Source organism: Talaromyces rugulosus, chromosome I, assembly GCF_013368755.1.
Source record: "Talaromyces rugulosus chromosome I, complete sequence".
NCBI classification, from domain to species: Eukaryota; Fungi; Ascomycota; class Eurotiomycetes; order Eurotiales; family Trichocomaceae; genus Talaromyces; species Talaromyces rugulosus.
Genome location: NC_049561.1, coordinates 3,309,155 through 3,320,333, shown reverse-complemented (window position 1 = coordinate 3,320,333; position 11,179 = coordinate 3,309,155). Strand labels below are relative to the sequence as shown.

Sequence of the window (11,179 nt, the reverse complement as noted above, 5' to 3'; positions counted from 1 at the left end):
GGGAAAGAGGACAATTGATGTCAATTCAAAGCAGAGCTTGGCGATATCATCGGGTCGAGCTACTAATGGAGGGTTGATGGATCGGCCGGCCGCGATGCGCCGCGCCTCACGCGGTGAACTTGGCTTGATTGATTCGCGGTCGAGCAGCAGAGCCAAGGGGGGGCGAGCAAGCAATGTAGAGGACAATCAACAAGACGGACGAGGCACCACGAATCTCGATCCTAATGGCACAAGGCGTGGGCTGTGCTGGACGACGATAGAATAATATCGCACGGGGGGAAAGTAAGTTAGGGCGGAGGAGAGACAAGAGAATCGAGGCAGCTGCGAGCGAGTCAGACGGGAAACCGCGCACGCGCCACACTGCTGGGCTGCGAGGCTGCGACAGGCACGGGCCGGTGGGTGCTCAGCCACCGCTAAGCCTGTTCGGGACGGACTAGGCGTGGCGCATGTCCCTGGCAGAGCATCGCAGGCTTCACTGCACTACAGGCCAACAACATGGACGCGAGGAAATGGGCTCTGGCAGCGTCTATAGCAGTCTGGTCATCGCAGAAAATTCCTGAAAAAACCATCCTGAATGCACTCATCCAGGCAATAGCTGGGAATGCGCGCCCGGACCGCGCGCTGCAGACATGATGGACCTGGCATGATTGCTGTCAGAGAGAAATTGACAATGATTAATTACGCAGAACAAGGAAGTTGAAACGCATGTTGAACGAATTCTGGGGTTCCCCACCGCGTCTAAGTTGCAAGCAATCTTCTGCCGCGCGGGTCACGTGATTCCCTAGCCCAAATTGCCCAATGATCCGTCACCACCATCAATACTCCATCCCGGATTTCATATAAGAAAAGTTGATTGACCAAGTCCGTGTCCACAATGGCGCTACGCTCAAATATCCTCAGGGCGGCAGCTGGCCTGCGCCTTGCACCGCGTGTTTTTATCAAAAGGAGGACATTCACATCGTCGGTATCTCGGCTCGAGCAACAGACGCAGAACCCGAGTTCATTCAAAGAAGGGGTCAGTTAAATTTTTTCTATAAAATTCCGACTTTTTCTCTCTCTTCTACTTTACAAGAGCATTCTGATTTTAATCGTTCAAATAATGGGTTTCATCTTACATAAATATAGATGTCCGCATTCCGTCCCTTTGGAGCCCCGTTTATAAAGGTCTTCCTAGGAGCAATCTTTTCATATCAACTCATCTACTTTACGTGGATGAAACTGGAGACATGGGAGAATAAGAAGTTGAAGAATGGTATGTATTCTTATCATACTAAATACGAACAAGTTTTTCGTTTTACTAATTGATATCTGCAGAGGAGATGCAAGCATTGGAAAAAAAGGCCAAGGAGTTGGCAGCAAGTGCGAAATGATCTTGTTGGGTTTAAGAACGTGTATTATTAATGATTTTTTTTTTTTTTTAAATTTTAAGACTGTAGCCTTACTTCCGTATATACAGCATCAATTGATGATTACTACTATTAAAAAAATCCATAACCAAACAATTCAATTACCCATCTATAAATACCCCAATCCAGCATCACTAACACTCTCCAAATCTGAGCGAATCTCCCATTCATCGGCACCCACTCGGCCGGCAATCTCCAACTGCCGTGTCCGACTCAATTCCAGCCATCGCATGAGCAACTTGCCGTCAATCATGCCTCGTCCTCCAATCCCATCGCTCTCGACAGCTCGGTATGCGCGAGGGTTCAGGCCGCAAGGGTGCTCGAGTGTATTGCTCAATTGGGATTGCAATGCTGAGAGACGCCGATACGAGTCTTCGGACAGACTCGTCACTAGAGCTAGTGAGCCTGTCTGTGTGGTAAGTATGGCTTGATGCAGCGGCACGTCGCCATCCACGTCCATCTCATCCGGCTCTACGTCTGCTGACTCGGGAGAGGGTAGTGTACGGGGTAGCAGGGTAAGCGTTTGGGCGAAATGACCCATGTGGAACTTGCACCGATTCAAGAGCCGGTCGCCATTCGATGATTTTGGGTCTGTCCAGAGATAAAATCAGCACATATACATCCAGTGAAAGTGCACTAGACTTCCTTACCTTCCGGATCATACTGGAGAACATGGAGATTGCAGTCGCTGTCTGCAACAAGAATATAGAGCTTCTTGCCATGAGGCAAAAACTCGGCCGTCACAACTTCCAATTCGTCCACGTCCTTGCCGAATAAAGCCATCTTATAGGGCTCTTCCTGTATTTCGAAACAGATCAGTTCGCTTCGTCCCAATAATATTAGCAGCACAGGTGAGAAATTTCATACCGAGTAGCCCGCGAACCATAAACCTTTGAGCGCGTCTCCGATCAGGCACATCCCAGTCCCCTTCAGCTCCTTGATAACGCTCACATAGCATTGCACATCAATAAATGCAACAGGGAGAAGACTCCCGTCATCCTTTAGTCCTCGCACCATACACTTTTGTCCCTGAGACGCGATCAAAAAGCCTTGCCCTCCGATTCCCGACAGCGCCGTGATGGTTCCTTTGATAGACTCCTTTCCGATTAGCTTCAACTGAAGGTTTGTTTCTGGTCGTTCTGGGTCCGGGACAACGTCGATGACGTCGAAAACGTAAATGTTTCCTCGAGATGCAATGTCTTCGCCCTTGGCAAATGTGGTTCCGACTACAATCACGTCCTTGCGCTCATGGGTCTGTTCTGAGATTTCCATGTTGATGTTCTCTAAAGCAGTAATGTGCTCGGATACACCGAATCCATAGCTATGAACCTATCAGCGCATACTAGATGCGAGGGAAGATATCTGTCTCCTGAACTCACCTGTCAATGATACTCCAAGACTTTGGGTGGAGCAATTTGATCGATCCTTGGACAACCTGCGGGAGAAAAGACGTTGCTATTGTGGTGTCAGTTACAGTATGACAAAGTCTCAGACCAGGGAAGAGTACCTTCATTGCGCCACTCGGGATGAAGTTCGTCGTCATCGGGCAGCTTAAAGCTTTCTTCACGGCTTGTTGCCAACACATATGTTCCTGAAGCCGAAGAATAAGTCAAATGGTCGACCTGTTCGCCTAAGGGGATTCTGCGAAGCGGCCAGGGGATGTCGAGTTTGATACCATCCGGCAACTGGCAACTTCGCACGACATTCTAAAATCTCGTTTTAGTTTCACGGGTTTAAAATTATAGCTGTCATCAGAAAATACCTGATCATCCACATAGATTAGCCCGTTTTCGCATCCACTGGTGCTTAAAGCGCCCAGGCCGCAAACAAATTCACTGCGGACATTGAGAACGTGAGGTGAACATTTTGTCGTCCGCACGATGAAGCTTGGAGATAATCCTGGCATAAAGACTGTAGCGAGTCCGCCAACGTCGGACAACCGCCGAAGAGTCATTGCTCGTTGCTGACCGTCAAATTCGGAGGATCCTCGAGGGAGGGCGTGATTGGTTTGCTTGATATATTTCAAGCTACGTTCTTTTTCATCTTCCGAGCCGTTGTTTCGGTATGGTTTGTACATAATGAGATCATCGGTGTCAGTTCGTAACTATTTATAGGTTAGCGAGGTAGTCATCCAATTTAGAGCCAGCCAAACAAACAATTAAATATGGCGACGTCCATGGCAATTCTCCAAGGTCAGCCACCAAAAGCTCCGTGATTTTCCCTCGAGAAGTCTGTCTTTTAGTAGATGGCTCATTTGAGAGAATCAAAGGGAAAAAGTCAACATCCTCAACCGCAGATATGAGTTTCATATCGGGAAGCCGAAACACCTGAATCGAATGTCAGCGATAGTCCATGTTAGAGAAAAAAGTCACAACTGACGAATAATTTTCCTTCGACGCTCAACAAAAACAAATAAGTTATTTTTTCAGTGTTTCCAGCGAAAACGCCATTTTTATCCGTATATAGACACCCACACAGCCAGGTCTGAGATGAAAGAGCTTCATTGTCACTCAACAAATCCAAATCACCGCTCTCGTCTGACTGAAGAAGTAACAATGACGAATCATCCCTGAAAATGAGCAGATATGGATCTGCAAAGCTGGCGCTCACTGCAAAGCGCTCATCGCCCTCATCTTCATCCCATACAGGGTAGATTTGGGCAAGTCCGAGATCTGAATAAACGTTAATATCGGGCGTGCGCTTTTCAAAAAAGAAAGGTTGTCCTACCAGCATCATAACTTCTCACTTCGCCCCTTAGCACCTGTACCACGCGGCTATTATCCGAGAGAGTGCCAATTTCGATGGTATAGTCTTCGTTAGGGTTGACATCCGGAGCATTCAGTTGCTCGAAGCCCCCGTCATTGACATTATAAACAAGCAACTCTTCGTTCCCGGTTGGTTTCGATCGTGCCACCAGAGCGTACGTCTTGGCTGGTGACGTTTCGCCTGAGTTCTTCGACTCTGTGGTATTAACAGTGGCCGTCCAGACATAATCGATGCTTTCGCTCTCAAAACTAGACACAACTTTAAAGTCAAGCTCGCGTTGTAATATCGCAACGCCACCGTTTTCGCCTAATCCGTAAGCGGCAGCAAGCTCTAGGATACCCGAAGCACGCGTTGATACATCCCCAGAAGGGATATTTCGATCAGATGACTTTCCTAGATCGACCGACCGTATGGGGCCAATACTGGCTAATCTATCCACAACTTCAAATGAATAGCCTCCTGTGGAAGAACCATTCAAAGGGCGTGTATTTGAGGTATCCTTTGGAGCCGAGGAGTACAGATCGTCTTCATAAATGTCGTCGTTGTCGTCGTCGTTATTATCCTCCGAGTTCCCATATAATCCATCAACATCGTGTTCTTGGCCTTTTTTAGAGGCGAAAGATGCATTGTGATAGTCAACAAGAACCGAGTCAGCGTCTTCACTTCCGATAAATATCCTCCCGGGACTCAGGACAGCAGAAGATGAAGCGGTAGCATTCATAACCTCGTTTCCAACTTCCGACCTGGGTACAAGGCGCACCGTAAGCCCGGAGACTGATCTTCCATCCAATCGAAAATGGAGCAAAGCTAGTTCACCAGTCGACAGGACAAGCAGCATATCGCCCGATCGACTGTCGAGAACTTCCACTATGCAGCCTTCCAGACGGAGAGCCAAATCAGATTGATCAGCCATGGGGTATGCTGAGATTTGCTTTGCAAATTCATTGACGCCAACGGCATTGGACTTTCCGGATTGGTCGACATGAATCAACTCGTTCGAGCCAATGAGCAGGGCACCACCAACGGGTGGTGGAAGAGCCACTACGGAGAATAGGTCGCTGGGCAGCTTGGTGACAGACAGGAGAGATGTGGATGCTCGTTGTTCTAGATCTAGCGTGAATACAGAATACACGACGACATCCTTGCGTTCGTGAAATAGAGCTGCCGATGTTGCTACCTGGGAGTATAGAATACCAAAAGTAGGCTCTCTGTACTCGTGCAGGAATGTGAGACTAATCGGATGGAGCAATGCGGGATCCAGTGCAGTCAAGGGCAAAACAAAGGAGGCCGAATAGGGAGTTTGGTAAGTCAGGGTGTTCTGCTTCTCTGTCTTGCTTTCTGAGGGTGAGACGTCCTGCATCTCCTTGTCAAGGCCACCATCCAGGTCTGGGTCATAGTCGTCCATGACTAGGTCATCACCCGCTTGGTGGAATGGAACAACCGCAAGGTTCCGTATCCCAAAGTTCAACAAAGCACACCGGCTACCTGGATCAACAGTGAGATGACTGCCACAGTCGCCCAAGTCGGCCACCCACGGGCTCTGGTTGATGTCCTCTTTTTCATAGTAATGGATTGAAACAGTCACTATCCCGTGTGTTTGAGGGTTCCATTCAATCAAACTAAGCTTCGCATTCCGGAAAGCCAACAAAAGAGCTTCTCCTCCACTTCTGGAATTGAGTATTTTGACTGGGGCAATGTCGACCACGGTCCCGTAGAGTTCATACTCGGCTAGCAAGTCCAGCTTTGGCGTTCCATTTTCAGCCGATGGCTTAGCACCGTCTGAATTAGTTTCAGTGGTCAGATCAAATATCTGGAGAAGAGATGTCTTGACGACTATTAAATTATTAGCGGCCGCCGAGGTGAACCGGGCTGAGACGGCGTGTGAAACTCCCGAAGGAGGCAGAATCTCTGTATAGCATTGCATTCTTGGATCTTGAGCGAATGCCAAAAGAATATGACCTTTGTCAGGGGAAAGAAATATTGAAACTTTCCTGTCCTAGAGTGTATCGAGCATGATTGAAGCCTGCACCAGGATGGCGAAAAGTCTGTTCCGTGGGGAGCAATGTATGCGTCCTCAGTATCTCGAAAGAACAGCCCAGGTTCGAGAAGCAGATTAAATATCTGAGAATCGAGATCGTTCAATGCTTGTTGTCTTTGTGGTGAAATAATTGGGCCTCGCAGCCAGTAAGAAGTCGGGAGCATAATTGCGCTAATGGGTCACGTGCACGCGTATCAACATCGATCGACAGCGAGAACCCTGTATCTACACAACACCATGAATTGTGTTAAATATTTCAGCAGGAGTATCTATAGGTTATAGTGGATACCTGAGGTCCATACGAAATATCAGGACAAGGAACAAATCATCACTGTCAATACGCGTTACACAGATTAACTATATATCAATTGATGAATTTAGTGGATGAATAATTTAATTTTTAATATTAACTTCAGCACAGTCTATGGAGGAGTGGATGAGCATTTACTAAATTTTAAAATAACTACTACCATGACTTTACGTACATTATTATAACTATGTTGCACGGTTGACTTATCTCATTTTGTAATTCCAATCTAAGCCACAAGTAGCTAGTGGCATACTGTTGGTGTCACAGAGCAGCAAGTTCTCAGGCCAACATTATTGATTGCTTCAGGAAAGTTTCTTCTATGATATTATCATATACATCAAACATTAAATACCGCACTTCTTGTGATCAACTGCTCTTCGTTGACATGGAACATATAAAGCCTTGCTCTGCTTGTAGCTGGACTCCTGAACGTCAAGACGGTTGTCGCTACGAAAGCCACGTAAAGATCATTTATGGAGTGAGTGATCGTGGAGTTTGGTCTCTAGGGTCCAACTTGATTTTGAAAGAGCGATCCAGTGCACCTCCAAACTTCGATGCTTTGAATCTGCGATTCATCGAAAACGAGTCTTCTATTCCTGTACCTCACTTGGTTGAAGACTGGGTAGAAGATGGGCGTCAATTCATATTGATGAAACGCATACGTGGGCAGCCTCTTAACACTCTTTGGTCGAGTATGTCGTTGGAAGAGAAGGAACGCGTTGCGAAAGAAACAGCTGAATATTTGAATCAACTTCGCAAATTGTGCTCCCCGAAGATGCAGAGTCTTCAAGATCAACCGATTTATTCTGCATTTCTTTTCCCAATCGGATATGGACTTCCACATGGCCCATTTTTATCGGATGATGAACTCTGGGCTGACATGGAGGAAGCATTGAGCAAAGTCCCAGAAGACGCTCGACGACGACTTCGGGAACGCATGCCAGCTGCTGCGCCTTATACATTCACGCATTGTGACTTAACAAACGTGAACGTTATGATTGAAGACGGGCATCTTACTGGAATAATCGACTGGGAATCTTCCGGCTATTTTCCTGTTTGGTGGGAGTTTACTTCTGCTGGTATTGGCTTAGGTGAAGAAGATAAAGAGTGGAAAACTTTGCTGCAAAAATACATGCCCGATTACAGTTCTGCTCGTGAATTTTGGCTGGATTATTGGTCTTTATCTAGATACCCCCATTTGAACGACAATTTGAACGACAGAGCATTGAAGATTCTCCAAGAGCGAGCTGATGGAAACTAATACAAGCAATACATGAAGTATCAATGAATATTAATTCGTATAATAGAAACACCGGTTTCTTCTTAGTAATAAGTACAACTACCAGATAATAGCCTACTTGGATTGAAAAATAGATTGAATAAATACATCAAGTATATTGACTCTACTAAATCTAATCTCCGACTCCGTCACTAGTGATGTCGCTGCTAATAATACGACGGGAGATTGGCAGCGTGCAGCTGTAGCCCGCCGTACCTACGTAATCGGCCCGCTCCACTTCTAACATCAAACTCCATCGCCGTCGCGAACATGAACAAAACACACCAGCTCTGAGACTCCGAATCATCGGTTTAACAGGTTTCGCTGGTCGCATTGATGGTTTCCTTCAACATCATTCATGAGTTGATAAACATCAAGCCGATATTCCGCTTTTGTTAGGCCCTTGTTCGAGCTAGTAACAGGCATGGCGGGCGTGCTACTATCCTCCCTGATATGGATCGTGTATGCCGTCGTGATTGCAATCTTGCTTGGAGTGGCATCAATTTTTATCTACATTTACAAGTCTCCTAGAGAGAGCTCGCGCTTTGTAGTATTCGTCTGTATCATTACCATCACGTCTCTCCTCGCCACTGTTCTCCTGCAACCGGTGGATGTCGCTCTCGTCTCATCGACAAACTCATCTAAACTCGGTCAACGCAAGAGCTGGGCTTCTCAAGAAGCAGTGGATAATATACTCACCTCGCTCAAGGCAGTGTATTATCTGCTCTATGGCCTAGATACGGTTCTTTGCTTACTAGTGATTCCATTTGCCTATTTCTGGTACGAGGAATATGACGAGGTTGCCACACAAGAGGGCGAACAAACGCCCGGCAAGCGCATCTGGGCTGCTTTCAAATATACAATAGGGTTCTTGGTATTTGCAATCCTTTTGTTCCTTATTGGCCTTTTTGTGCCCACATCGTCTGGGTCGGAGCGAGATCTCGAATACTTCCGCAGATTACTGATGGAGAACCGTGAGTATTTCTTGTTTGTATTAAATCCCAGACCATACTAAAAAAAGTATAGATGGAGAAAGAACGCTTGCATTCGCACTTGGATTTTTAATCACGATTGGGACGTTTCTGTATGTCATCTACACATCGACCGGGATGGCATTGTTCCACGTCTCTTTGATCAAGACTGCGCCATCCATCCTGAGTCCGGGCATGGGGTCCAGTGCTTCTTCGCGACTCGAAGCCAACCGCGAACGCCAACGTCAATTAGACGCCCGATGTGGCGGCGATCCAGACCAGCTCTCTTCCAAAGACCGTAGAGAGCTAGATGTCTTGGTGCGAGAGGAAAGAACCCTTATCCGAAGGCAGCGACTCATCGAGGAAACCGAAGACGCGAGGCAAACTTGGTTCGTACGAGCCTGGCACAAAGCCGGGGCAGCCTTGCGCCCATTCAAACGCATCAGCGGCGTTTTGCTCTTGCTCACCACCCTCGTTGTCTGGGTTTCGATGCTTCTCACGGCAATAGACAAGGCCAGCAACTCGGTTTGCAAACGCAGCTGCGGCTACATCTTAGGGCATATCAATCTCTTCAACCCCGCGAATTGGGCCTTTGTCCGCGCCGCAAAGGTCTTTCCGGTCGACTACGCGCTATTTACATTCCTCGTGCTGCTCTTCTTCACCGGCTCTGTTGTCGGCATCGCAGCCGTTGGAATCCGAGTCTTTTGGATCAAGATCTTCCAGATTCGCAAGGCCCATACTTCGCCGCAGGCGCTGCTCCTGGCAACTGCAATGCTAACAATGATCACACTGGCTCTAAACTACTCCATCGCGATGATTGTAGCCCCGCAGTACGCAACTTTTGGTCCCCAGACGTTTTGCGACAAGCAGCCTGCGACGTCGTATTTGACTGCACAGCCGGACTGTTCACACGATAAAGATCTTATCAAGGCCTGCTCCGAGATTGCTGACAATCCAGCTGCCAAGGCTATATGCACACCTAGCGTCGTCAGTACGTTCTTGAACCGTGTGACCTTGAATTTCCCGTTTTTTGGTGTTGTGTTTTTCTGGGCCCAGTTTGTGTTTCTAGGTAAGAATCAGACATTTTCTCGACTTCAAGACATATCGACTGACTAGTGACGGTTTAGGTCTTTACTTGGTGGTTGCTGTGATTGCACTGGTTCGCACACCGAAATTAAATGAGCGCCAGCTTGACGAAGACGCCGAAGAGGCCGAGGAAGAAAGCTTGCTGGCGACATCAGCGCGGCAAGTTAATAGAGATTGGCAGGCTGCAGGGGATGAAAGTTCTGGGGCTTAAGACTATGTGTTTAGTTAATCAAAATATTGAGAATGGTATCTAATTTTCTTCTTCCCTGCTTGAGTGTAATGAGATATGAAGATTTAGTAAAAGTCAAAAGTCATCAATTGGACGACGGTTCATATTTGACACTTTTATGTGGTTGATCAGCCCAGACTGTCTCCTCACCAATATGCATTTCTTTCCAGCAGCGAGCGCAAAAGAATTGGTTTCCTTCACAATCTAGGCACTTTGTTGTCGCGGTATCATAGCAGACACAGCAAAACTCTGTCTGTATTCTTCTCTCTTCCGCGCGATCTTTTTTGGTTCCGGGCAAGTCTGCTGGAACAGATGGGAGAGAGAGAGCAGCGAATTTCTGTGCCAGTGCGTCGTCGACATCCTGGTCGTCTTTGTTATTGTTGTTGTCGGGACTGTGTGGTTCTGGCTCTTGGATGGGAAGATCCTGTTTTTGCGGATTGCTGAGATGTTGTACATTGAGCTCATCCAAAATGCTTTCTAAGTATCTCGCTGCTTCAGCCTCGTCTTTTTCCTCGTCGCTTGAGGAGTTGTCGTCGTCATTCTGTGTGGGAAGTTTTATACAATCATCCTTCTGGATTTTAGTTTCATGGTGAGAAACATCTTTTGTAAACCCATTTCCACCCGTATCTTTGACAAATTCATTTGCGTCAGTCAAAAGACTCCGGACCTGATCATCAGCACCATCATTTGACGGTTGGAGCGTCAAATCGTGCGGCTGGTCGAGGCTGGCAATGAGATCATCAATAGCATCGCCATCAAAAAGCGTCTCAGGAGTTATCCCTTCTTCTTCTTCTGTATAATTTCCCGAAGCGCCGTCAAGGCTTCCGTACAATGAGGGATCAACACCAGGTGACGTGAATAGCCCTGGGGACTGAGTATCAAAGTCGAGCGGTTTCCTGGGCGCTGTGTATCAGACGACAGGTTTGCAACGAGCGTAGCACGTGGTCTATATACCTCTCACGTTGAAGCCGCACTGTCGACGGCTTGAGCGCATTCAGCCTTTGCAAGAGGCGCTCGTCTGCTGCAGCTGCATCATCGGCCATGATGATGTTGAGATTGTCGAGAGGTTGATGTTGGAGAGGAATCGATCAAGT

General features: G+C 47.3%; 5 protein-coding genes across 5 annotated transcripts; 3 read left to right on the top strand and 2 right to left on the bottom strand.

Moving 5' to 3' along the window:
• Nucleotides 1–874: 874 nt before the first annotated feature.
• On the top strand, nucleotides 875–1,370 carry TRUGW13939_01088 (uncharacterized protein; the record flags this gene model as incomplete). Its single annotated transcript, XM_035484292.1, has 3 exons — nucleotides 875–1,015; nucleotides 1,126–1,252; nucleotides 1,315–1,370. The coding sequence occupies 3 exons, from the start codon at nucleotides 875–877 to the stop codon at nucleotides 1,368–1,370; spliced, it is 324 nt and encodes a 107-aa protein (XP_035340185.1).
• A 145-nt stretch (nucleotides 1,371–1,515) lies between these two features.
• TRUGW13939_01087 (uncharacterized protein) lies at nucleotides 1,516–6,096 on the bottom strand (the record flags this gene model as incomplete). The annotated part of the gene is made up of 9 exons (XM_035484291.1): nucleotides 1,516–1,997; nucleotides 2,057–2,204; nucleotides 2,274–2,727; nucleotides 2,786–2,861; nucleotides 2,914–3,112; nucleotides 3,169–3,510; nucleotides 3,563–3,733; nucleotides 3,786–4,078; nucleotides 4,134–6,096. The coding sequence occupies 9 exons, from the start codon at nucleotides 6,094–6,096 to the stop codon at nucleotides 1,516–1,518; spliced, it is 4,128 nt and encodes a 1,375-aa protein (XP_035340184.1).
• An 809-nt stretch (nucleotides 6,097–6,905) lies between these two features.
• Nucleotides 6,906–7,781, top strand: TRUGW13939_01086 (uncharacterized protein; the record flags this gene model as incomplete). The annotated part of the gene is made up of 1 exon (XM_035484290.1): nucleotides 6,906–7,781. One exon carries the CDS (start codon nucleotides 6,906–6,908, stop codon nucleotides 7,779–7,781), a length of 876 nt encoding a protein of 291 aa, XP_035340183.1.
• Nucleotides 7,782–8,223: 442 nt separating this feature from the next.
• On the top strand, nucleotides 8,224–10,067 carry TRUGW13939_01085 (uncharacterized protein; the record flags this gene model as incomplete). The annotated part of the gene is made up of 3 exons (XM_035484289.1): nucleotides 8,224–8,773; nucleotides 8,826–9,839; nucleotides 9,898–10,067. The coding sequence occupies 3 exons, from the start codon at nucleotides 8,224–8,226 to the stop codon at nucleotides 10,065–10,067; spliced, it is 1,734 nt and encodes a 577-aa protein (XP_035340182.1).
• A 103-nt stretch (nucleotides 10,068–10,170) lies between these two features.
• Nucleotides 10,171–11,128, bottom strand: TRUGW13939_01084 (uncharacterized protein; the record flags this gene model as incomplete). The annotated part of the gene is made up of 2 exons (XM_035484288.1): nucleotides 10,171–10,981; nucleotides 11,040–11,128. The coding sequence occupies 2 exons, from the start codon at nucleotides 11,126–11,128 to the stop codon at nucleotides 10,171–10,173; spliced, it is 900 nt and encodes a 299-aa protein (XP_035340181.1).
• Between the last annotated feature and the right edge of the window lie 51 nt (nucleotides 11,129–11,179).